The 26,654-nt window shown below is 38.3% G+C and overlaps 1 protein-coding gene across 5 annotated transcripts in view; it reads right to left on the bottom strand.

Annotated features, from left to right (window-relative positions):
* The window catches only part of MDN1 (midasin AAA ATPase 1), a 102,679-nt gene that overhangs the window by 33,193 nt on the left and 42,832 nt on the right, over window positions 1-26,654 (bottom strand). For all 5 annotated transcript variants that reach the window (XR_012628088.1, XR_012628089.1, XM_074862068.1 and 2 more), the window contains 30 exons: window positions 25,723-25,931; window positions 25,081-25,203; window positions 23,862-24,059; window positions 23,663-23,770; window positions 22,375-22,563; window positions 21,200-21,289; window positions 20,827-21,087; window positions 20,413-20,683; window positions 19,544-19,703; window positions 19,119-19,235; window positions 17,770-17,978; window positions 17,061-17,206; window positions 15,968-16,170; window positions 14,644-14,864; window positions 13,503-13,616; window positions 12,577-12,709; window positions 11,805-11,914; window positions 10,854-10,987; window positions 10,017-10,177; window positions 9,545-9,665; window positions 8,209-8,419; window positions 7,835-8,066; window positions 6,584-6,710; window positions 5,513-5,683; window positions 5,152-5,366; window positions 4,672-5,053; window positions 4,357-4,466; window positions 2,621-3,317; window positions 1,459-1,620; window positions 312-585 (listed from right to left, as the gene is read on the bottom strand). Coding sequence is in view for 3 of the 5 variants with exons in the window: in XM_074862068.1 (XP_074718169.1) it covers window positions 312-585; window positions 1,459-1,620; window positions 2,621-3,317; window positions 4,357-4,466; window positions 4,672-5,053; window positions 5,152-5,366; window positions 5,513-5,683; window positions 6,584-6,710; window positions 7,835-8,066; window positions 8,209-8,419; window positions 9,545-9,665; window positions 10,017-10,177; window positions 10,854-10,987; window positions 11,805-11,914; window positions 12,577-12,709; window positions 13,503-13,616; window positions 14,644-14,864; window positions 15,968-16,170; window positions 17,061-17,206; window positions 17,770-17,978; window positions 19,119-19,235; window positions 19,544-19,703; window positions 20,413-20,683; window positions 20,827-21,087; window positions 21,200-21,289; window positions 22,375-22,563; window positions 23,663-23,770; window positions 23,862-24,059; window positions 25,081-25,203; window positions 25,723-25,931 (5,859 nt within the window). In the remaining 2 variants the exon portion in view is untranslated. The remainder of the gene's footprint in view (window positions 1-311; window positions 586-1,458; window positions 1,621-2,620; window positions 3,318-4,356; window positions 4,467-4,671; window positions 5,054-5,151; window positions 5,367-5,512; window positions 5,684-6,583; window positions 6,711-7,834; window positions 8,067-8,208; window positions 8,420-9,544; window positions 9,666-10,016; window positions 10,178-10,853; window positions 10,988-11,804; window positions 11,915-12,576; window positions 12,710-13,502; window positions 13,617-14,643; window positions 14,865-15,967; window positions 16,171-17,060; window positions 17,207-17,769; window positions 17,979-19,118; window positions 19,236-19,543; window positions 19,704-20,412; window positions 20,684-20,826; window positions 21,088-21,199; window positions 21,290-22,374; window positions 22,564-23,662; window positions 23,771-23,861; window positions 24,060-25,080; window positions 25,204-25,722; window positions 25,932-26,654) is intronic.

Genomic DNA, 26,654 nt, shown 5'->3' on the forward strand with positions numbered 1-26,654 from the left:
GCAAGTGCATCATCTTCCACAGGATTACGCAGATCCAAGTGATCAAAATTTCACTTAGTATTCAATTTATTCTTAAACTGTGTTAGTCTTATGTATTAACAAATAGAATTAAAAAAAAATATCCATAAAAGAATAAAAACCAAAGCATTCTACCAAGACAATTCTGAACATAAGACAAGTTCTTTGGAAAAAGAAAATACAGTTTTGTGCATTTTTCCCGTAAGTCTGTTTTGTGACCTACATATGATTAATTTGAAACAAATTATTACAAAGCTAAAATTGCACATCTGAAATACTGCTAGCAATCTTACCAATTAAAGGATAGAATTGCGACACCAGGCAGGCACCAGTCTGATAGCAGGAAATAAATGTACTGAAATAATGTTTGGCTTGATGAGAAGGCAGGTTCTGTTGATACCACAGGGATCGAGCAAAGTTTAAGCACAACTGTTGATGAACCATCATCACTGTTTGCATAGAGCTCTTGGACAAAAGGGCTCTATCAACCTCCACCTGGTCTTCCAATGGATCTTCAGTTTCCATTTTTTCTTCTAGGCTCGGCTGAGCTGTGATATCTTCGAAGTCCTGCAAATTACATGATAATCAAAAGGCAGTTATAATTTCTTCCTTCAGTGCCTCCCCTCCCCATCTCCAGTTTTGTACTTTTTGCTATTGCAACAATATGCTAATGATTTGGAGCTGGCACTATATAGATACACTGCCCGCCTCCCAGCTCAGATGTCAGTCTGAAACAGAACACAGGTGAACAGAACAATTAAGAGCACAACCACATCACGCAAGAGCACAGTACAGTGATCCCTGAGCTGTTGCCAACCAAACCTCTTTAAGAAAAAGCAGCAGCAGTTGTATCTGCTGATAAACCACCTCAAGGCTGCTTGGTCACCTGAAGACCTGAACTATTACAACCCAACAACACAGTGACACACATAATTGTCTCATGGATTTCTGTACTGCATAACATTGCTTGGTGAAGACACACTTCAAAAGTCATTTGGTAACGCAGGCCAGTTTAATTTGAAAAAAAATCTCACAGCTTTATTTAATCAAGGAGATTAGCCTTCTTCACAGGTATAAAACCTCAGACAACCTTACTTGCTAAATGAATCAAATTCCAGAATTTTACAACAAATAACTAATTACATTGTCATTCAGTGACATAATTTGGGATTATTCACCGAAACCACAGTACGGTTCAAGTCTGGAAATTAATTCCAAAAACTTTCTACAACCAGAAGATAAAATAAACTAAAAGCACAGTTCTTAATACCTTTCTATCAAAATCTATCCCACATTTTTCTTTTGGCTGAAGGAAAAAACATTTCGTTCCTCTTCTCATTTTACTTATATGTATTATCAGGTCATTTTACTTGTATGTATTTTCAGGACATAATTTTCAGACGTAATATTTGTATTTCTTTACAGAGTTACAGCTGTTACCTTTTCGTGAAAAGGAAATCTTCTTCTAAATTCTTCTTCTTCCTCTTCTTCTTCACTCCGTCCTTTCCCATGACTTTTACTTCTGTATCTGTACAGACTGCGTTCCATTGCCTCCCGCTCTTGGGCACGTCGTTCCTGTTCATCCCACTCATTTATAATTGCCTAAGGAAACACAAAGCAGCATGCTTTTACACAAGTTAATGTTTAACATCACCTCACATTTCATCAAAGGGGCAGCATGTATCTTGTTTGCCTCTTTCCTCCTCTACAGCCTACAACAGCATAAATCAAAGCCATCTAACTTGAAGGAAGATTTGTGAATTGCCCTCTCACAAGACCAGAAAACAGTATGCAACAGAGTGCTTGGCCAAGTTCTAGTCTCCTTTCTTAAATATTTAAAATAAACTCTTTACAAAGTTTGGTTTTGCTTTTTCCGTGTGCTTTTCGGTTTTGTTGTCTGGTTTTTTTTACAAATAAAATCTTTGGTAACCATTACAGGCTATGATTTTGTGCCTTGATAAATCCAAACAAGTTAATCCAGTATTTTAGATTAGGTTAAAATTATCTTTTATCAATTCATTGGAAAAAAAAAAAAAAAAGGAAAAATTATACTGAAAATTATCAAGGTAGAATCATAGAATGGCTTTGGTTGGAAGGGACCTCCAAAGATCATGTGGTCCAACCCCCTTTGCCATGGCCAGGAACATTTTCCACTAGATCAGGTTTCTCAAAGCCCCGTCCAACCTGGCCTTGAACACTTCCAATGACAAAGCATCCACATCTTCTCTGGGCAACCTGTTCCAGTATCTCACCATCCTCACTGTAAAAAATGTCTTCTTTATGTCCAGTCTAAATCTACCCTCTTTCAGCTTAAAACCACTGCACCTTGTCCTATCACTACAAGCCTTGGTAAAAAGTGTCTTTCCATCCTTCTTATAAGCCCCCTTTATATGCTGAAAAGCCACAATAAGTCTCCTTGGAGCCTGCTCTTCTCCCAGCTGAACAAACCCAGCTCTGTCAGCCTTTCTTCACAGGAGGGGTGTAACAGCCCTCTGATAATTTTTGTGGCCCTCTAGACCCACTTAATATATCCATGTCTTTCTTGTATGGGGGACACGGTAGTTCAGTGCAAGAATCCTAGCCACTGGCATTCAGATATTACCTGACACAGATGTCTAAAAAGCTGCAGAGATTTCTGGTCCATTTCTCCTCTGGATAGTACATGGCATCGAAGATGCAACAAAGCGTTCACTAGGAGCTGTTCCAGAGTTGGACAAGTCTGCTCTACTCCCTCAGATTCTCCTTCAGAGTACTTCAAAGAAAACCTTTTAAGTCCATGAACGACCTCAACTGAATTCACGGAGCATAAAATTTCTGCACGAGCAAAGTAAGTGGGGAAGGCACAGCCAACAGAAGGAAATGTCAACAAAGAAGTAAGGAGGTTGGTGAGATCAGCTGGACGCACAAAACTTTTGAGCGCTGCATAGACTTCAGAAGCCACTAATCGCATGCCATGTTGCAACTGTAAAATGGCAGCTTGCAGTGGAATGATGGCATCAGGGAATACAGCATAGTCCTCTGCCAGGTGTTTTCTAAACTGATGGTGTGATTGTTGCCAAGATGCTTCTTCATTTAACAGGTTTTGTATTGCCTGGAGTGATTTAGGTCTTTCCCCACGGAGGAACTGTAGAAGGCGGGCTAAAAGATCTTGGACTGAAGAAACCCGTGCTATGCTGCTGATGTACTGGTAAGCCTCCTGGTATAAGCAATCATAGGGTGGAGCTGGTGGCCTGAAGGCCTTTTTTCTGGAGAGACTGCTTATTTGCTCCTTCAACCTCTGCATTCTTTCATGCAACAGTCTGTTAGGGAATAACATTGACCAATTTAGACATATAAATACTTCATATAAACGTGTTTATATACGTATGTTAGATATATAAAAAGATTAATCAGAAATATTCTGCTAGTTTGTGTGAAACAGCAAATAAGGAAAAAACCCAAGAAGCAACTCCCATATAGTGTGCATATGTACTTCTCTCCCCTTTCACCCCCCCATAAACTCCTATTACTTTTTTGCTTGCTATCTGACAGCTCTGTGAGCATTAAGGAAAAAGCAGTATTACTGGAAGCAATTGGTAAAACTCAGCCATTCAGAACTTGCTTTTAATGACTTTAAGCAATAGAATAGAACTATCAGATCCTCTATGTGTATAATAATGAAATCGAAAACTTCCATTAATAGTGGAAGATCATGAATAATACCCAGTTTTTATCTCCATGTACAAGGAACACCTGAAGTGTGCACAAAGGAGAAATACCTGTTCACTTAAAATTTCCCAAAGGGTACAAATTCTGTGTACTCTATGTGGTAAGATATTTAATTCATCCACAGCACCGCAGGCAAAGGCTGTTGCTAAAATACACATCTGGAGACTTCCACCCAGTACAATCACAGTCCAAGAACTCGGCAAAGTAGCACTGGCATCTATCGAAGCCTTGAAGAGTTGTAGTGATAGATATATGTTCCACCTCCTTTCAGTTTGTTGATAACACTGTCACATTTTAATTAAACTACCATAATTTAGATGTACGGCTTTATTTTCACTTCTGGACATAGCTTCAATTTTACCAGGATACAAAGATCACTACTTTAATTGTTGTATTTACAGCAGTACAACGTGTGCACAGACAATGCCTTAGTCACTGCAAGTAAACACAACAGCTTCTGTATTTTTCTTTACCACCTCAATATGTAAATTGATGCTTTAAAATCAACAACCCCTATTTCTACAGAACAACACAAAAATTGTAAAGCTGTGGAGAAAAGTTCTGGAGCGCAAGCATTCAAAGATGAAATTTCCAATCTACAAGAGAAGAGTTAAGTGTCTGCAATGTTACCTGAGATGGGGATGAATATGATTGCGGACTGCTTCATCTTCAATTCTTTTTCCTGTATGCAGCTGGGATGAGAAATCATTTGTTTTCCATTCACACTCCAGCTGGTATAACTACAAAGGAAAGAATAAACCATTCTCTGAGGTTCTGGCTTTGGTAACCAAGTAGGTACATCATCTTCTTGGACATTAAAAGAAGTTCTAACTGTATAGTTTAAAAATCATGACCAAAGATTTGCCCAAGAACACCCAAGCCAAAACTCCTTTGTATTAATGTTACACATTACAGAGGTAAAAGCCAACTCTGCTCCACACTCACCTCTTCTTTTGCATACTTGAGCTTGTATTCTCTTTTAACAGCTGGATCAAACCTGGTGTGTGGAAGCCACATCTGGATCTGCACCAAACCAATATTCACCCAGAGGGTTCCTCGCCAAGCTGTCTCCGGTAACTCCTTAAGCCCTTCCCCAAAGAACTGCTGCAAGCAAGTGAGCAGGAGAAACAGGAATTCTTTAGGAAGTAACTCCTGATCAGTGATGCTTCTAAGTATCTTGAGAAGGTACTCATATGCAACAGGATCCTTGCGGTAGACGTTCTCACAACACTCTAAAAATTCTTCTTGAAGATCCACTGGAACCAGATCTACCAGGGCAGAGAGTTGTCTGCTTAGCATTATTCCTTGTAGTCTAGCATCTGTGTGTCTGGAGGCAAAGGAATGAGAGAAGTTTACACATGGTAAGCAAGCTTCTGCAATGTGCTTGATTTAAATAACGTATTTCTATAAAAGAGGTCTTAATACCTAAAATCTGCTATTGAAGAGACAGCCAGGTTGGTCCACAGTGCTGTGCTGACTTCATGAAGCTGCTGTGCCCTCTCCATCCATTCTCCTAGTGTCACATGGGATGATGACAGAACAGGAAGCCCACTCACATCCCACTGGCTTGTCTTGCTGCTGCTAGTTAGAATTTCAAAGAAGCACTTTGAGAAAACGGCTCGGGTCAAAATACCTGGGCCCTAAATTAAGAGATTAAGAGTTAGATTGTTCAGATGCAACTTGCACTGACTATGCTAGAGTTTACAGTATTTCTTTAGAAAGCTGTTGAATTATTTATTAAAAGAGTATACAACATAGTAGTTTAATTAGGTCAGAAGAGACAAACCTTCATAGAACAGTTCATATGGGATTTAGAGAAGTTCTTTTCCTCTGTTGAAGGTATTGGCCTCCAAGTCAACCAGTAGTCTGGGTCTGTGGTGAAAGTACTGCTCCAAAAGGATGATAATGCAGCATTAACTAGTTGAGATGACAGAATAGACATCTCTTCAGGGGGTATCTAAGGAGAAAGAAAAACCTAGAGCTAAGAATAATTTACAGAGAGCAAGAGAGAAGCAAGCACACACCCTCCCCCCCCCCCCCCCAAAAAAAAGAGTATGATACTGTTTTTCAGTAGGATAGTACAAGATATTCCCCATGATCCTTTTCAAGTTCACATAGCGTTTGCTTGCATCTCAACAAAAAGAGTACACTTCCTGAGGTCTGCACTATATTCTGTGAGTGAAATCTGCAGCATGTTTACAGAGCAAGTTTTCAGAATACAGCCTCTAGTCTACGACTGTGCAACCTTTTGTTACAATACACAAGGTTGCATAAGCATGAAATAGATAAAGATATGCAATATCCTGCTCTGAAGCATTTAAATTGAACTTGCTGGTTTACTGAGCTTTGTGGGAACACAACCACCACTGTATCACAGCTAAACATTAACCAAACAGAATTTCTCGGACATATTAAATGCTCTACAGAAAATGCGTCAAATAACTGTCTCAGTCTATTTGATTTGTGACACAGACCTTAAAAAAAAAAATTGAGGCGTGGGGACAGAAGCAAGTATTTTTCATTGTAAAATTACTTTGAATACATTGATACAATCAGGCTGGCACCTGTCATTCAATCAATTTTCTTTTTTCCACTAGGTCACAGATGGATGAATGGAACAACAGTACCAAACTAGATCATATACAACTATGTTATTTAATACTTAATTGTGCTTTATTTATGTTTTAATTATGTTTTTTGCAGGCTCACAGTTAATAACCTTTCTTATTAAAAGGAGGAATAGATTGTCAGGCACAGGTGGAAAAACTGCATGTCAAAAACTTTACAGAGATATAGCTATTTTGAAGAGTCTGTTGAAAACTTCTGCAAGACTAATTAAAGGAAAACTTGTCCTTACTTCATTAAGGTGTAACAAGTGCCACAGTCCAGACAGCTGGTGAGAAGCAGCTGGTGTCAACTTCAGAGAAAAAGCTATAAGTTGAACTAGATCTGAACATATACTTAGTTCTTGACTGTAGTTCTCTCTGTAGCAGGTAAAAGAAATGCAACATTAAGTAATGCTTAAGCAGGGCACATGAAATAAATAATTTGGATAGCAGAACAAATTGGCAGGTGAAGTCACAATAATGAAGATTCCCTGAAAGGTTAAAATGACACCATTTTAAACACTGGAGAATAACAAACACTCAAATAACCCTCAAAACACTTGCATCCTTCAAAGTTGGCAAAAATCTAAATACAACAAAAGGGGGAAGAAGTGTCATCTTCTGTAGCTATAAGCTATGTGTTCAGCAAAACATACAAAACATTTGGAGACAAAGTGAAAATCAGAACTTTGCTGAATTCAAGAGTGAATCAGTGATTTTAGGAGTCTCACTGCACAAAAAATTACTTCCACTGAAATCCATACATGAAGAGCTCTGTTTTAAGGAATGGTAAAACAATCAAAAAAATAAATACACTTGACCCCTTAAAACAACACTAACACTTCTTAAATTAATGACGTTAATTTAAACAAGTATATGCGCGGAGTTTACACAACAGGAAGCAAATGTGCTACTGTGCTTTGTCCATCACCAGGTCTAACTCAGTCCTTCTGCAGCAGCCCCAGCAACGTGGTGATAAACATCATCTTCTTAATTCCTAATATGAAGGACTCTTCTATTTCATTAAAAGGCAAATACTGTGTACTTCCAAAAGGAAAATACTACGTACCATTTACTACATAAAAGGTTTTACCATTCCCCCACCTATAATCCATTCTACCATTAATAAGGCAATTTCTGGAGTCTAATGCATTTAGTCTAAGGGGCTTGGACACCAACATTCCTATATTCACAGCAATAAAGTAAGTTAGAAGAAAACCACTTCCTCAATATAATACTAAACTACTCCCTTTGCGGATACTTTTAATAGCTGCCCAAGTGCGATCCTGCACGCAGACAAGGAAGGTATATGCATTGATATACATAAATACATATAAGCGTATATGTGAACCACCTGCATATATATGCATATTCGCACAGCCATATATATTAATATATATGTACACACACAGAGATTTACATACTGAAGTTACAGCTTTTAGCTAGGGATTCTGAATCTCATGAAAGGAATATAGGATTTATTTCTCCAACCTTCTTCTTACCTTCTTGCACAAGCCTTGGCCACATAATCTGCTGTCAGTTTGTACTGCCAGAGAATGCCTATGTATTCCATCGCAGGCCACAGCTGAACCCGACTGCAGAGCTGGTTTAACAAGGCAGCGTCTAGCTGGTTGGAGATGGTATCTTCAGTAAACCTTTCTTCTGCATGACTGTATATAACTCCTTCTGCTCTCAGTTGTGAATGTACAGCTTTCAAAAAAATCTTTAGTTGACCTGTTTGACAGAGTGTAAGAGGCACATAAATGCATGTACTATATTTCTTGCCAGTGAACATTTCACATCCTTTCCATTTGTATTTAAAAAGAACGGAGAGGGCAGAAATCATCCAGCTAGGCTCTTCAGAAGCGTTACCTACCCAGACTAACATCATCTAAATGATTAGCTCTGATTATCAGGCCATCAGCTTGCAGCAATGCTTTCTTCATCTTCCATCCCATGGCAGCAATTTTCAGACAGCACATTTTTTCCTGCCATCTACTTTCTCCAAAGGCCAATCTTAGCTCCAAGATGTTAAGTGGTTTGCTGAGAACTTTTAACTGAGAAAAACATTCCATGCCCAGTTTATCCTGGAAACACGAAAAGGACATTTGAACAAGTGGCAATGTTTTGTTAGCAGCATTAATGAAACAACAAACAAGATCTGCAACTGCAGTCAGAACTAAGATTTCAAATTCACATGCACACAACCGAAGTACAAGTATATATAAACCAACCCACACCAACAATTCAACAACAATTCTGCTGTAGCCCTACTCAGTACAGCAGGAAGACAGACATTGGAATAGATGGCCACAATTCCTCCTTGTCAAGTCTTTTATCTTCCTTCATGAAGAAACTACATGGAGTATTGCAGACAAACAATACCTCAACGTGGCAACTTACCTAAACTAAGGGCAATAAATACACAAATTAATAAAAAAATGCCAGAAGCTACTGTCACTTAAAAGAAATTGGCATTTTACACCTGTAATTTAAATACATTTGGATGCCTAGAAAAGCCTCCCAGAATTCTCAGTAAGCACTGAACTTTTTAAAAGTTCCATAAAGTAACTATGTGCATTTCTGAACAGCTGAGTATTTTTGAGCGATAAGGCCATAAAAACCTAGGTCTAATTAATCACCAGTATGAGCAAGCTACATTTCTACTTGTGCCCTGCTGTTAAAAAGGGACATATATTCTTTAGAAAATTTTACTGTAAGATTTATTTATTGAGTGACACCAATTGGTGAAATAACTTAAGGAAAAAACCAATCTGTCAGAGTTAAGTGGCCTGGTCTTGATAAGTCATAAGGCAGCCCAATCCTATGCTGTATAACAGAAAGTACAGTCTATTCTGCATACCTATACGTTCACTAAATAAGGAAGTGGCATACTGATGTTCACAAGTCTCCAAAACAGACCAAGTAGTAATATTTTTGTGTTTGTCCATCACTCTATATTAAATAACTGCTATACAAAGCATAATTAATAGTAGAAATGCTATCTGGATAATTGATTTATTTCACAAAAAAAGATTACACATTAACATATGTAAATTAACATATGCTGAAATTGCTTTTTTAATCAATCAAGTCCAAAAGTGATGTGGTTTTGCTGGCCTGGAAAGCAAGTGCTACAAATCTTTGATTATTTTAAAGCATATTTGGACATTGCTGGAAATACAAATCTTTTGCAAACAGAGTACCAATACCTTAAAAGGAAGAGGTCTTCCTAGAAACTTCTGTAATATTTTCATATTGGCAGAAATACCAGCAGGATTGGCCAAGCAGTTCTGAATCTGCTGTGAAACAGATTGAATTTCCTTGGAAACCCTTGGAGATTAAAATAAAAAAAAAAAAGCCCACACAGTTAACTCAGAATTTGAGAAAAAAGGCAAAAGGACACATGAGAAAGGAACGTACCTTCTCTTAACCTTCCACGACAGGGGCAACCTAACTTTAAAGTACAGAAAATGGGTACAAATTCTCAATGATCATTTGGGCAAGAAGCAGTCCAATGCTAAGAAACCTGAATTTCAGAAATGAATAGCTATGTAATACATTGCACTTGCATCTCTAATGGAACACAACCTGAACACTAACAGCTTAGTTAATTAGCTGTAATACTAACAAAAGGGTAATTTATACAACCATTTAACAGAAACACAAATCAAAGCCACTCACTTGTGCTGGTCTGATCCAATAAGCATCTGAGGAATTCTGTCAATTAGATGCTTCATAACCCAGTGCCAGTGCAGAGACAGAAGTGACAACCCTGATGAATCCACTGTCAGAGTGTCAGAGACTGCCCAGAACCGGTCACGCCACAGCAAGCAGTATAAAATCTAACAACAAGCCAAAAAGGTTACAGTTTTCCCATTGCTGAGCCCGGCACATTGGCTGCACTTTGTACTTCAAGCAAGAGAAAATGCAAAAACATTGTCACTTCCATTAATTCCAGAATCACACAACGCTATACGCTTAGGGGCACACAGCTAGCACTCAATTATGTGTTTTCTAAAAATACTGCAGGGCTTTGCTGGTAGGTGAAAATATACAAGTCAAAACCAAGTAATCCCTGCACCAAGGCTACAATGTCATTGCCGGATTTCAGAAAAATGATCTTCATGGTCTGGAAGGGGAGGGAGAAGCAAACCACCCCTGTAACACACACATCAGCTGTCCAGGCTGAGATATTTTTATCTGAGACGGATGTAGATACTCCCTTTATTGTTAGTGGAGAAAAGGATATCTAGGTCCCAGGTGTACATTTAGGTAAGGTAACTCCCACCCTGAGTATCTGCTGGCTGAAAGTTTACATTCCACACGGAAGAAATGAGAAGGCAGAACACAAATACAGCCACTGAAGCAAACATGATAATTTGCCTGGTGTCAGGCTTATTCTAAATATCAGCAGAAACACCGGGGTTTATTTCATGGTCCCTGAAACTAAAAATAGTGTTCTGCACACGGTCTAATTTCATGTAACTTCCATAAATGTACTACAAAAAGTTTACTCACATCATGCATGTCATCATCACTTAAGGCCACCTGAGTAGACTTCACCCAGTGAAATGCAAACGCATCCCAGAGTTCAAAGAAAGCAGCAAGGTTGACGACGATTGCATGAGGAAGACAGTTGTAACTTCCTGGATCTGAGGTTTGGGGAAGAGGGAAAGAAAGGGAGAGACTGAATATTCCAGCCACATAACATGACAAGTAAGGGTTGATTTCTGATCACTAGATTCTCTCTGTATTTGGAGAAAAAAACCCCCAAAAGATCTAAGAATCAAAGTAACAAAAAGTATTCCTTCACCATTTCACAGAATCAACTAGGTTGGAAAGGACCTTGAAGATCATCTAGTCCAACCATTAACCTAACACTGCCAGTTCCCATCTACACCATATCTCTCAGCGCTATGTCGACCCTATTTGTCGACCCCCCATTTGCACAATTCTCTATTACATCTACGCATTTAATATAAAAAAAAGAAAAATCCAGAATAAAGGAAACATTGATCAATTGTTTCTATGCAGCACAGTAACTTCATCACTAAATTTTTCCCCTTTGTTTTAGGAGTAAACATCCTAATTACATAAAACAATAGAAAGAGGATTAGAACAAAAGCACAACTGAAGAACTTGACTATTCTTACTAGCTAAAGACAAAACGCAATTCCAATTTCTCTCCACCATCTTCCTAAAATGTAGACAATTAAGAGAGATATGACCTGCACTCACTACCAAGTAAAGGTTGAACATAAATTCTGTACGTAGCATACGGTATATCCAATTTAAGAATAATGTGTTACATACTATATTAGTACTTACCCGACTGCTTTACATTCACACAATCTTCCTTTGTACGTTCAGGTCACACCATGTTTAGAGTAAACATTTCATATTCAGTGCAAATTAACCATACTTCAAATTGACTGTAAAACTGAAAGAAACAAGTGAAAATCAACCCACCTTTGCGGAAATCTAGAGACATTCTTAAGACGCTATTTCTTGGCTTCTTGCTGGTAATCAAGTTCTTTTCAGTGTAGCTTCTTTTTTCTCGGTCAAGAAATAATACTGCCCTGAATTAAAAATAAAGTTGTTAGAAATTCAGTACCATTTTAAAGCCTCTGCCTTATGAGAACGGTGAACTACAAAGTGACATTTGATATTTCACTGTATTATGAAACTAGAATCAAGTGCAGCATAACTAATTGCTTGAATATGATTTCTGCAGAAGTAAGCTTCACAAAAAGCAGATTCCTGACTTCAGCAATCACCAGGAAGGAAAAAGTAGTGAGCTACTAAGCAGATGCAACACCACCTCTAGTAGGGCATGTGAGTAGCTGCTTCCTTATACTGTAACGGCAAAGTCTGTGTACTTTTTGTTCTTATTAGGAAAAGCAGTCCAAATCCAAAAGCAGGGCAACTCTTTTTGTTTTATGTCAGAGACTTTGCTGCTTCTGCCTCTTTTATACTTTATCCCACAGTTCTGGTTTGTCCTTGAAGTACTGCAGGCTATATGGAATGCTGGGAGCCCTGCTCCCTACATTAAGTGATTGGTTTTTGTCTGCATCTACTGGAAACAGAAGCAAAGAATGTAAACACCTGTATGAAACCTCTGCCTAGTATTTTAGATCCCATCTATCAAAACCTAAAAACATACTTGACAGATACCACAAGTGTTTATACAGCACTGATTAGAGTCATCGGGCAATCTTCACAAGCTTTTTTTGTAACCCACCGATTTGCTACAGACTTCAAAAGGATTAGAAGCTGATCTGTATGTTCCATTTCTGTATCAAAGTTCATTGAATTTCTAATGATATCCAAAAACTGCATATTCCATCTTGGGTCCAGAGACATCACATGTTCATCTGGGAAGGCAGACAAGACAGGACAACAGAGGAAACATTATTCAGTGAAAGACTTTCCATGATCCCCTGCCTGGGCAAGAACATTAGGGAAAGAAAGAAGGAAACCTACGAGGAAAGCAGAATCTTAAACTCCCTCACTCCAGATATCCAAACAGAAAAGCATTAAGTTGACTGCAGGTTCTGTAGAACAAAACAGTGAAAGTAAATTAACCAGTGGTCAGAGTACCCAAAAAGACAGCCTGGAAACTCAAGTCCAACTCCCTTTTCCTTCACAGACCAGGCAAGATGCCTAGGACCATCCATAAAGGGTCCAGTGTCACTGTATGTAGCTTTCATGCACCTAACAAGCTGGGAAAGGAAACCACAGACCTGATCTCTCTGTAAAACACAGAGAAAATTGCAGGCGTCAACACAGGTTTCAGACGGACCAACACAATCAATGCTGGGAAAAAACAGGATGCCTAAACCATCTATTCAGAAAGGAAGTAGATATATGCATCACTCTTAAGAACATTGCTTAACTCTGAGGTGTAGGAATACACCTGGGTCACAGATACAGTCAGGATTCATAGTCACAACACTCATACTAACTTGCACAGGATGAATGCATTTAATTGCCATATTTGCAGTTCTAGACAGCAAGAATGTCTTTGTTGTCTTTTGCAGCAAAAGCAACATATAGTCATAATTTAGCCTTTGTTTTGTTACACACGTTTCCGAAGAAGGGTTGCAGTGTGTTCAGAGAACAAATAAAGGAAGCACCAACGTCTTACATCAATTTTTGCAGAAGTACCTGTCATAGTTGGCTGCAGCAATTTGATCATGTTACTGACTCCAGATGAGAGGGGACTGGCATAGAAACTACCAAGGGCTACAGCACCTGCTTCCAGCTGAATCCGCACTGGATCTGTAAGTGAAAAGGAAAGAACATAGGTGTAAAAGAGCATTTAGTACAAATAAATAAAGAGAACTTCAATTAAGCCAGCACAAGCAGCCTGAGTTTCATCTGTGCATGCACTCTGGACATGCTGGTTGCTCTTATTTTGTATTAGCTCCAAGAGATCTTAAAAGCACTCAGAATATCATGGCTAAAGAAATAAATCCAGTAAAGAGTTCTAGTTAAACTGGTGATACTTCATGTATGCTCTAAAAATATGGTTTGTGAAAATCCGTGAGTTTATACCTTCAGAACTTCCCCTCAGTACCTCTATTTTTGATTTTTTCCCCCCAATTAAAAAAAAAAAAAAATCTTAAAAATCGCGTAAGAGCATACCTATTACAAGTAATTTTCTAGATATTTTCTAGTTTATAGACATACTTGCCTGGAAGACAGCAAAATCAAGGGGGAGCAATCCTATTCATGTAAGGACAACACAGTCTGAGATTTCACACCATACAAGGAAGCTAAGTGTGTGAATTACTTGGACTAATGCCTGTTCAAATTCTCCACAAGTTTAATGCAATTAATGTAATTAAGCAATGAATACCTCATCTCAGGCACTATCCTAAATGTTCAGGCAACCTCAGTTCTGTAGTTTCCTGGCTATCTAACCATTTGTATTTTAACACCAAACAAACAGGGCATTTTACTGCTTTTACTATCACTATTAAAAAAAAAAAAAATGAAGAGAGGGCATATTTGCTTACATAGTTCAAGAGTCATCCAAAAATAACTGTATTTCAGAAGCAGTACAAGTTACATGCATGCTTGAATAATAAAAGGCAATGTTCAGCCCAAAGACTCCTATTGTCCTTAATACGCACCTGTTTCTGTCTCTCCCTGGAGCCTCAATGCCCTTAATTTAGTGTGGATAGTTTAGAACTTTCATATGAGGTAATTTGAACAGTCTGGACATTTTCATAGAAGAATTACGATTTGTGAAAATATAATTAATCAGCCCTTAGGCAAAAGAGAAAGTTACATAATTACATACCAAGCACCTGTGGCAAATTTTTGGCTAAGGAGTTAAGCCATTTAACTCTCAGTGTCCAGTCTTGATTGGTTGCCTTTTCTATGAACAATTTCACTGAAGCCTGGAGAACTTCAATTTTATCCATCCAGTCTGCATCTATCTCAACAGCACTGAATTTGAGACTCTCAGGATTAGTAGACTGCATAATTTTTTGAAGATCTTGCAGAGTCAGTGGCAGTGTCCTGAAACACAAAGAAGAGAAGTCCAGCAATCAAGGGCTTGAACTGCCAGTTCCAGGAAAGAATATATTTTGCAAGTCAAGCTACTCAGCATGCAACCATCTTCAGGCAAGAAGGTAGCAATGCAATAATCTCTCCTCTTTTCTTTATTTAGCTTTATAGCCAGCTTCCAACTTTAAATCGGTTGGGGGTGTCTACTATTAGGAACTCACTATTGCCAAAAATTCATGCAGTGCCAAAAGTGAATACGCACAGCATTTCACTAAGAAATTATAACTGATTTGTGCACCAGAACAATATACGAAATTAAGTTAAAAAAGACAAAGATACGAGGGAAGTCTCACTGATCAAAATAAAAAAATCCAGCACATTGCTAAGGTTTTACAATTTCAACATCACATCTCAGTACTAGCTTCTACAGCTTGTTCTTTCACTGGAGGCAAACCACAGTACCTATACACAGTATGTTACTAAGCAAAGCAGGCAGGCAGGAAGATTTTGCACCAGTGTTGTGAAAATAACAGTTATATTGCACAAGAAATTATTAAAACAGTTCTTGCATATGGCCCATGCACAGGAGACTTCTTTCAGACAGCTGTTTGAAAGAGGAAATTTGTTTTTGCACCTGAAGCTACTGGACATAAAATAACTGATGAATAATTGTTTATATGAAAGAAGGAAGTACAGAGGATCACTAGAATATTTAAAACTAGTTAAATACTCTTTTTATTTTTTTAAAGTTCAGAAGGAAACTGAAGGATGAGATTTTTGGGGCTCTTATTACCTTGTAAAACCAATGTTTGCATTCACATTTTCTGCTAAATGCCTACTGCTAACTCAGCTCAAAATAGGTCAAATGTGCTTACTGAAATTGAATGGAGACAAGTATTTTGGACTGAAGAATAAAACAGTAAATAATTAAACCTGCATTTGTAGTGGTTGCATGGAAAGGTAACAGGAGTCTCAGTTACAGTGTGACAACCATAGTCTCTACCCACACAATTTGCTCAAGACAAAGTTTTGCAGGGAACAATGACATGCCACCAGTAGTTCACACATATCTTGTTTCTTACTCCTTTATTAGACAAAAAATGTTTCTTGCCTACCTGCAGTTTTTAAGGTTTAGCCTATTCAGACAATACATTAGGACCTGTGCATCACTCCGGACTGTCGAAAGAAGCGAGTCTTCAGCTGCGAACAGACCCGTAGGTAGGGAGTCTGGCCACAATCCCACTGCTAGCAAGGAGTCACCCCAAGTTTCATGGGAAGCCAGAGATGAAGCATGCTTTGTAACCAATTCTAACACAAGCTGCAACAAACAACAAAAAAACCAGTTTAGAAACGTATTCAAACATGTATTCAAGTACAATAGCTCAGGAACTCTTTAATCACATGTGTTTATTATGAAATCATTATAAACCAAATGTTCTACAAGCACTATATAACCTACACGATAAAAGTACCAAAACATTCCAACCATAAGTGAAATAACATACTGTACGGTTTAAAATAGGAAGTGAATATTGCTATCTCCAGATGACTCTGTGCACAGTGTTTCAGGCTACAGATTCATCAGTATTAATATCCCAGAGTCTCAGCTGAAGATGTTAAAAAAGCAAGTAAGTGTCAGAGTCCAACTGGGACATTCTGTGGCTCCCTTATGCTGCAAAAGAGTGAGCCACTATCTGCAAAGTGTTTGACAAATCATCTTTATCCCCCAGGGAATATCTCAATAAGCACATCCCAGACTGAAGTCTTTATGCAACTCTCACTCATCTGACCTCTGTCTCTAGTAGCATGCTACCGGGCTCAGAAACTATGTCATGAAAGGACAGATGACAGCTGAAAATCACCATACTTCAGAAGTCAATACCAAAAAAACCAACTCTGAGGCTCCAACTCATCTGTTGGAGTAAGTTACATGTGGAACTGTACTACTTATACTAGAGCCAAAAAAGGCTCAGAATCTAAAAGATACAGAAAATGTCCCAATGCCAATTAACCCCTCCTCTTCATCATCTGACAGATGCCTGAGAGAACTTTTAAAATTGTTTGGTTCATCTCTCCAAGACCACCATCTTCATCAACCCCTTGTTCAGGCACTTAGGAAACAGAGGATCTCAACCACCAGCCCCATGAAATGATATTTTTCACGTATCTAGATGATGTAAGAAAAGCTTTCAAATACAGGACTTTTACCTTTTGGTTAATCTGCAGTTGTTGTGAGCGACCATAAACTTCCCAACAGGCTCTGTAAAATGACTTTGCTAATCCAAGGCCTCTTTGTATCTGCTGCACAATTAACACAGCAGCCTGCAGCAGAGGTGACAAAGATGACACAGAACCTGAAAGACACACAGCATTTAGGGTGATGAGAATGCTTAGTAACTGTCAGCTCTTTAACCCTCTGAGGACAAACAGTGCTTTAAACCCTGAGGAAGATCCAAACCAAATGAATGCTACTGGGTCCCGAAAACTGAATGGGTTCTTCCCAAGGTTAGTAAGAAAATCTAAAAAGACTGTAAATAACAGGTGATCAGCTCAAAATAAGACATCAAGCAGCTGAGATGAATGAAACTCAGTGTCATCTTGCTGCAAAGAACAACTTGAATAGGCCTTGTGCAAACCCCCTATTTTGCTGATTTTCACTTATCGTCTTCCCTATAGCAATAGACAACTGACACTTGCCAGTGTCTGATGTCTCCTTACAAAACACTTCAGTTGCCATCTTCTTATGATTTGGGCCTACTTCCTGAGAACGCAAAAAACAACCTGGTTACTCTTTTATGCCTTTACTTATATCGGGGCATAACACAATAAGATAACCAAGCTTTAATATTAAAGAGTTAATCCAAATATATGTAATGAACCCAAGTTGTTAATAAATACGGAACAGACTTTGTTTTACCTGCTATTGCTGCCTTGGTTTCTGAATGCACAGCCATAAGCGCATCACAGATGCTGTCTCCCACTAAACCCAAGCCATGCAGGAGTAGCTTCAAATCCAGATTGTCCAATACATTTCCATCGTTCTCCCCAGGAATATAAACTTCAATCCCACGATTCCGCATGGCTCTCGAGATTTCCCCGTGAACAGGATCCATGGAAAGGAAAAGCCTGTTGGATATTAGAACAGAATAGGAAATTGGAAGGAACCTACAACAATCATCTAGTCCAACTGCCTTACACTCTTAAGATGTAACTTAGAGCTTTAAACTATCACTCCGGAACCACCAAATCTGGTCTTTCATAAAGTAAACTCATCCTCATAAAAATGGGGACACTGGTGTCTAAGAAAGCCAGTGACATCTACTGAATTTATATGAGAAACCTGTACGAGTAATTGTCCTGGGAAACTAGCCACAGATACATTGCATGATAGTTACAGCTAAGCTATGTCTATTTTATCATTTGCCTACTTACAAAAAGTTAAACTACACCTCTGAGCTATAAAGAAGACTTTTTAAAAGTCTTCACAACAGCTTCAGACAAATCTGTGCTATTTAAAAAACAAAGTATCCAGCACCCAAGTAGTTAATACTATCAGTAGACATCTCTTAAAAGCAAGGAGGAAAAAAAACTTCTGAGATACAATGAAGTGAAAACAGGTTTCTGAAAAGTCAAAGATCTTGTTTCCAGTTCAGAAGAACTAGAGCATATCAGTCCCACTACTGTTTTCATGAATTTATAAAAGGTAGGAATTACACAAAATACTCCTTATATTCTCCTCCCATCTCCCCCAGAGACTACTTCATGTCTGAGAGAATACAGACTGTATGTTCTAGGGGTTTTTTGGTTTTTGTTTTGTTTTGTACATTCTGTCACTGCAGGAAACTCAAATTTATGAATGGGATGGAAGAAGCTGGGAATAAAATTATTATGCCCATATACCAGCTTTCATTACTAACATATCTGAATATTTCACTATCTTCAACCCATGTATCCTCAACTCCATTACAGTGAGACAGGGAAGTGCTGAAATCCTAAATTAGAAATGGAGGATCAAGGCAGAGGTATACTGCTACAAATTTGCCAGTGTAATAGTCTGTGCTGTAACAGGGATATAAAGCCAAGCCTCTTAAGCGATCATATGCTCATCACAGTGCAGTTTTCTTCCTTGCCAGACAGACAGTGTCACTACAGGACACGGGAAACTGAACAGCATTCAAAATACCAAAAGACTGGCTCACTGATGACGTTTTTTTTCTAAACCTGCTATTTGGTAAGAAAAAAAAAAAAAGCAGAAATGCAAAGCACCTGAAGTTTGGATGAGGAGCTATTGTAGGAATTGTGCCATCTATCACACCTCTCTCACTCATGGTAAGAACACCTCCTGGTTCAAGTAAAGCATTCAAGCGGTCCAGCACAGAAGGGCTATAATCAAAAGAAATTTATATGGTTATAAAAAGGTAACAATTTGATCCCTTTCTGATCTGAAATCAAAGTAGTACCAGTCTTAAGCAAAAAGCCAAACACCTAATTACGTTATAAAGTAAAACGAAAACTATCAACTGCTAAAATGTCTAAGAAGGGAGACACTCTTCCAGAAAATGCAAGTTACTGCTCCCATGTATTGTTATCAAATGCAAAATGTTCAGTGGTGAACCATACAGTAAGAGACAAAGTAAATTAGGGAGGTCAAGGGATTTACTCAGTGAAACAAGGCCACTAAAATATCTTACTTGCAGAAGTTAACATTGTCCATCAACAGCCAGTCTCCAGACTGCAGGGCCTGAACCAATATCCCATCCACCCACTCAAAAGTGCCGTGGCTGTTACGGTCAGCAGCCTGGGCCTGCTGCAGCTTCAAACGCCGGAACTCTTCTACCAGGTGAGCAAACTCTGAAAGGAAGTATGTCTTGCATCAAGACTGACATTACTGAGGTAGCTTCCTGTTCCATTCAAGAAAAATAGTAGTTATTTTGTTAATAAATATATATGCTTCCTACTTTTTAGGGGAACATAACAGCAGAGGCTCCAACTCTTCAAATAGCCTCCCATGGGCAAAATCCATGAGGAAAGAGGGGGTGTGAAAGCACAGAGACATGTAAACTAGACTGACACTTTTCTCCCTAAACAGACACTTTTCTCCATCCCTTTCCCCATTAGATCAAGTTCAATGGATATGTGTCATATTTTAGAAAATTATTAAAAAAAACCCCAAAACAACCCATACATTATTTTGCTGACATTTGTAAAGCCCAGCTGATCAATGCTTCAGAGAACAAATGCAAGAATAGAATATGCAAATTCCCTTTCTTAGGATGACAAGATAGGAGCTGTATTGCATCATACTTTGAGTAGTTCAGTAAAGGAGAATTTCTGATAGCTACCAGGTGTAACTGCACAAAAATAAACCTGAAGAGCCATCACCAATGGAACTTTTTCAGAAGCTAGGCTGTAGTATAAGTACAAAGTAGTATGAAACAACATTAAAAAACCTACAAAAAAACCCTTAAGTTTTCTCAAGATTTCACTGCAGATGTATTTATTTCTCTTATTTTCTTCAGAGTAACATGTAGCCTTACTTCAAATCGCCTACCATACATACCTGCCTTTGAGTAAGAATTTATTTTGTTGTTTAGTCGCTGGGTAAGTACAAGTATTCCCTCCAGTTTGCTCACTAATTCAGCTGTAACACTTCTACCTCCTTCACCCAGAGATTTGGGTTTGTAATTCAGGATGAAATTGCTCCAAGCACGCAGCACAAGTTCAGCATCATCTGCACAAATTTCTGTCAGGAGAAGACTGTCCCTTACTAGTGTGCTCACAGCATTCTCCACTTTTTCCAACAGGCGCTGCCATGGCCTATTGATATCAACCTGCAAACATGGCATTATGGAGTTAGTTCATCCAGAAGACTGTGGTGCCTAAGGCTCCACTTGGTGCTTAAACACTAAGATCACAGTGGACTGGCCACTTTTAGGTAGGAAGGAGAAATACTGCCATATTACCAAAACAGTACCTGTTCAAATCCACCCAGGAGTTCAGTTGTATCCATTGCACTGTTCATTGCCATAATTTTTAGTCGATGGCCAGTCAGATGGGCCAGCAGCTCAACAAGACTGGTTTTGCCGACAGCTGCTGGGCCCACCAGGATTACCATCCAGCTCATGTGCACACATTTCATTATGGACTCGAGGGACTGCAGTGAATGATGCAGAAGTGAAAGATTTCTGCCAGGACGAGGAATATAGTTGCCACGAGAAAGAACTGAATAACCGATCTGGAAGGGATGAGAGACACAAGGGTGAGTACTCAAATTGGCAAATGGGAGTTCAGCTGTGCAAGTCACTTCCTTCTCTCTCCACTCACAAAACCTCTCGTCAGCAGCTTACCTGAACGTTATATGGAGTGATGTGAAACTCTCTGGTTCCTATATACACACCAGCGTCCTGGCCAAAAATGTCTCTAAATACAGATATAACCTAAAACAGTCAAAAGAGGAAAAAAGAGACTTATCAAACTTCCATTGTTCTAAAGATTTACTTCTGAAGTGGCCTTCCCTCTCAGTTCCACAGCTGTGTGATAGTAACTAATACAGTTTAACCACAAGTGTCATTTCATTCAAAGTGCAGCAACTAAAGTGTCAGCTGCCCCACAGCAACCCCTTCATTAACCATGCTTTCCTGTGAACTGAAGTAATGGCTTTCGTTAACAAAATACTGGGAAGAAGTCACTCCATAAATAAACTCTTTGATATGTACAAAAATACTACTACAGGAAGGGGAAATTAAACCCATGAGAAAAATATCCAATCACATACAGTCAGTAACTTCAGTCTTACAATTTGATTGACTTTTAGTTTAATACCATTTAAATGTTGTGAAATTAAACAAAAGCAAAGGATTTCTAGGCAAGAGAGAAATAAGTAGGTGGCAAAGGTGAAATAACTGCAGTGAGTGTGTTTTATCAGAGGAACCTTAAGCAGTGAGTTTAACAGAACGAGGACGGCAATTTGACAAGCAGATGAAAGAAGTGACAGATAAATAAAAGTCAATAAAGGAAATCCAAGCCAGAACAATTTAAAAATGCTGGCAGGGAAGGGCAGAATTACAGAACATTGTTTTTACTTACCATACTGACACAAATGCTTTCTAACCATAACTTTAAGAATCTCTCCATATCTCAGTGCTATTTCTCTTCTTGGCTCCCTATCTTCTCTTTCCTTACAAATATGTACGCAACCCACGCTACTTCTGTGAGAATGTTATAATTTAATACAGAATCACACAAGAATATGTTGTGTTTTACTCTAAGTCCTTTGTTATTCTACTTGCCTTTACACCAGCTTTCTGCTTTTATACTAATAGGTAATTAAATTGATATTTTAATGACAAGGGTAGCAGGTACACATATTAAACCTCGAAACCCCAGACAAACTTACTTTCCTTTTGTAAGAGGTAATATTTACAAATGAATTGTAAGGCATCTTCAAATTTACACTTGGATTTCTAGAAATACTTCTGAAGAAATACATCCGAAGAGCATGGAAGGAGAACACACAGCTCACCTTTTCTTTGTCTTCCCTGGTTCTCATTCTTTCTCCATATACCAAAAATACATGCTGGCCTGGATCATAACAGCCTGGTGACTGGTCAACAAGCATAAGCTGACACCAGCGGAAAAGATCACGTAAGTTGAACTCCCAAGGTCCTCCCTTCTGTCCCCACTTTTTTTCAGTCATTACTTCTTTGTCAATCTGGATAAAGTAGCAATTAAAGAAAATCTTTTATTCACCCATGTGGTGATCTTCAAATGTTTTTTTTAAAAAAAAAAAAAAAATAAAATCAACTGAGCTTCTGCCTTTGGCACAGCTTACAAGACAGAGGACAATAGAAAGAGCAAGCTGTATTCACTTTTCTGAAGATGTCAAGAACTAAAGCTTGATTCAGTTTGTCTCTCCTCTACTAATTCTCTAACACTCAACTCAATTTTCCTTTTTACTCTTGCACTCTATAAGTGAGTATTCAGTAAGATGCTACCACAAAAGATTTTATGTGAGACCACAAATTGCTACTTTCTCTTAATGTTACTACACTTTGTTTCATGACATGAAGATTAAATGCAATTTCAGAAGCATGACCATAAGTAAATTCTTACTGTGAATTTTAGATCCTGCACTTTGCACAAAATGGCAGCATCTGAGCCACAAAATAGCTGCAATGAATAGTTGTGGAAAACCTTTTATATTAGCAAAATTTTAGATGTGAACATATCTAAATCCTTTGCCATAGACAAATCCTATCAGGAAAGATTTTCCTTTTATTGGTCTCTCAACGTTCCACAAGAATGCCACATATCCTTTCCAAGCTTCTGCTTCTGTAAAGGTCAGATGCTGCTTTCAATAACAACATCTCATAATAACAGATTAAAAATTCAGACCAGAAACAGAAATACACATTTCAGTTTTTGTTAAGATAAAGCTCATTTTGTTTGTGGTTCAAGAATAATCTGTGTGTGTGTAAAACCATTATTTTCTCAACTAGCTTCACCAAGCTACCAAACCATAATTGTTTCCACCTTTTGTTGACCAAAGCCCTTTTAAAATATAAGTATTTTGTCTTCTGTGAAAAATAACACCTCTTCAGTTATCAACCAGGTATCTGATTGCAGTGGTACAAGAATTCAGGTGGGTTTTAGTGGTGTTCTTTACTTTCTTCTGCATATACTTCCATGCCTCTTTTTTACCCCTGCACTTCTCTATAAAAATGCTTAGAAATACAACATTAGACTTAATTTTTTAAATCTTACTGCATTCTGTCTGTGTCTACACAAGAGAAATTAAAATATACTTTTACCTTGTTATTGAAAGCAACCATTTTAGCAATAATACTTTTATCAATAGCAGGAAACAGTGTATTGCCAATAAACTCCATATCTTCTGCTGACAGAGGATCAATATACACCTGTAGAATCAAGAGCATGCCAAGTGTTGATGCAGTCAGAAAACTACAAGACAGGATCATGACATAGTTTAAACCAAAAAAATAAGCTTGCCTGTGTAAATCTATTAAGAAAAGACTTGGGCAGACCCTTTCTTCCACCTCCTTGTCTGTACGGATTCTGGCATCCAAAAATCTTAGTCATCTTGTGCTGTACATGAAAATTCATTCCCAATTCTGGAACATAAATCTCTGCTCTGTGGTCAAAGCATGCGTTTAGCCCCTCTAATACAGACTGAGAAGCCAGATTCAACTGAGGAAAGAAAAAAAGGATAAAATATTAATGCTCCATAAATCACTTTTGCATAATCTCTGTGTCTAGTCTGGGATACACAGAAGGTAAAATTCAATTTCTTTGCTGTTCTAGCACTGTCACGTATGTTATTACCTCCAGTTAGACTGCTATTACACTGGAGCAACTAACACTTTTCCTTATGTGCACTTGCTATTTGTACTGTGTTTTCACCATGATAACAAAGCAATTCTCCATCGTAAAATCCGCATGTTCAAGATGTTTCTTCTGAATTTGCGTTCATACATTTGTGACATTGAGTGTTTTGTTTGTCTGCTTGTTTTTTTAAATGAAGGCAGTCTGGGTTATTTAAATATAATGGTTGTTTAAAGTGGTATTCTTCCCAATTAAAAAAAAAAAAGGTATACAAACAGGTAAAGTATTTAAGATTTTGCACTCTGCAATAATTAGAATGCACGTTGCAAAGATGTGAGTTCTGTGCATGCATATGCTTGAAAGCACTTGCTACATGGTACATGAACAGACCTGTGGTTGCAGGATAGCCTGCACTGGCAAAACGGAACTGTTCTTCATCTCAATTAAATCAGTACCCAAGACAATGTAGTAGTCTCAGCAAAATGCCTTCTCTTTCAGTGAAATTATATCCATATAAGTGCACGTGTACCAGAACTTCTGTTGACACACCTCCCCAAAACTTAGAAATGTAAATGAAATCTACCCTTGGATTTCTGCAGTAATTTAGGCTGGGATTCAATCCTTGTGCTCTCGTCTAAAACGACTAGTCAAAGCCAGTGTTTTACACTCCCTCTACAGAGGGCCAATGGGCAGAGGGATTTAGAGGGAGATAATTTATTCTTAAGTGGAATGATCACTTTCAATGTGGCACTAGATGCACATAACTAAAAGTAAGCAAAATTTATTTCAGTCATCAGCCCTCAAAGATATTTATCCTATGTGTCAAATCATCACCTTTGCTCTTCCAGAACATTCCATTTTATTTGTGCCCCAAACTTGAATTTACCTCATCTAATACAATCCAGTGTCCAGCCTTTAATGCTGCTAGCAGTGGTCCATCACGCCAGGCAAATTCTCCTCCCTTCCCACCTTCAACAGGCAAGTCTGTCCCAAACAAGTCTGTCACATCCTTTGGGAGCAGAGAACAGGGCAGGGGAAAAAAAATTACAAAACTCCGCAACAGTTCATAAACAGCTTCTGTTAACTTTACTTCACATATTCTCTCTTCCTTTTTAGTACCTACACTTCAGCTCTGTTTTAAAAATTTCCATAATTGCAAGACACTAAAAGCTTTTCCATGATAGGACTCCAGTGACCAGCTACTATATTTAACATATTAAATTGGAACAGAAAAGCTAAAAAGCCTTAAAGCTGTTTTTAAGTAACTTTGCAGAAGCCAAGAAAAACACAGTAGACAAAGATACATGTCTTCACTTAAAAAGAACAGAAAAATCTGGGAATTCGCATTTGCTTACAGAAGCTCATTGCTCTTTCTGGTTCCCCCTTCCCATTTAGTTTTATCTTGAGACCAAGAAGGAAAAATTGACCTTTCAGACTCAGTGACAATGTTAAAAAGAACTAGACCTTTTAAGTCAAACAAAACATCCACCCTGCCATAAACAGTTACAAAGATAGCATTTTATTCTACCGTTTGCTCAGACAGGTTGATTCGAACAAGACAGTTTCCCGAGGCTTTTGCAAGGGCAGCAACTAGACTGGTCTTGCCCACTCCTGGTGACCCCTCCAACAAAATAGGTTTGTTAAGCTGTAGGGCTCTTAACAGCCTTTGTGTATTCACTGCTGTAGTCCCAGCACTTAGAGCATAATCTGTAATGCTGTTCCTCTGGAGAACAGGGCCTAAAACAAAGAAAAGGTAAACCAGAAAATAATGAAACCAGAATGTTTATGCTGGAGCTGCTAACAGTGTGCTTCTGAACAAGATCATTCTGTCTGGTAATTGCTGATCTCATTACAGCAAGCAATGGAGATCAAGCTTGTGTATCATTCTCAGCCCTTCTCCACATATTTATGCTGAATTCTGCAAAAAGCCTATGAATATACGATGTATTTTGCCATGAAACTTTGACACTTCCTGGTTTATGACCCAAACCAGAGATTTATCACTGAAAAATCATAAATCTGTCCTGGCGCTTCAGACATGTGGATCTAAAATTCAAAAGCAGCTTTTGAAAATCTGGCACCGATGGATACAATTCAGTCATGTTATAGAACATATTAATCTGTTCCATACACTGCTAGTTCCATGAAAGGAGTGCTTTAACTTAAGTGCACTGTTAGGCACATATTTTCTTTACTGTTATTATGACATACAGCGAAGAGAGAGCACAGAGCTTGTCTGCCAAATTCCAGCCAGTATAGCTCACTAGGACATCGCTCCCCAAATTCCATAATACAGAATTGCTCAGGTATACAAGGTATTAATCACCAATTTATCAACATCTTGATACCTGTTTAGTACGAAACAGATCCTTCCTTTTGTGATCTAATTAGCAGAGGGAAATGAAGCAATTTACAAAAAAGCATTACCGTGTACAATTTTATCGATGACTAACACAATCC

Source organism: Strix uralensis, chromosome 3, assembly GCF_047716275.1.
Source record: "Strix uralensis isolate ZFMK-TIS-50842 chromosome 3, bStrUra1, whole genome shotgun sequence".
NCBI classification, from domain to species: Eukaryota; Metazoa; Chordata; class Aves; order Strigiformes; family Strigidae; genus Strix; species Strix uralensis.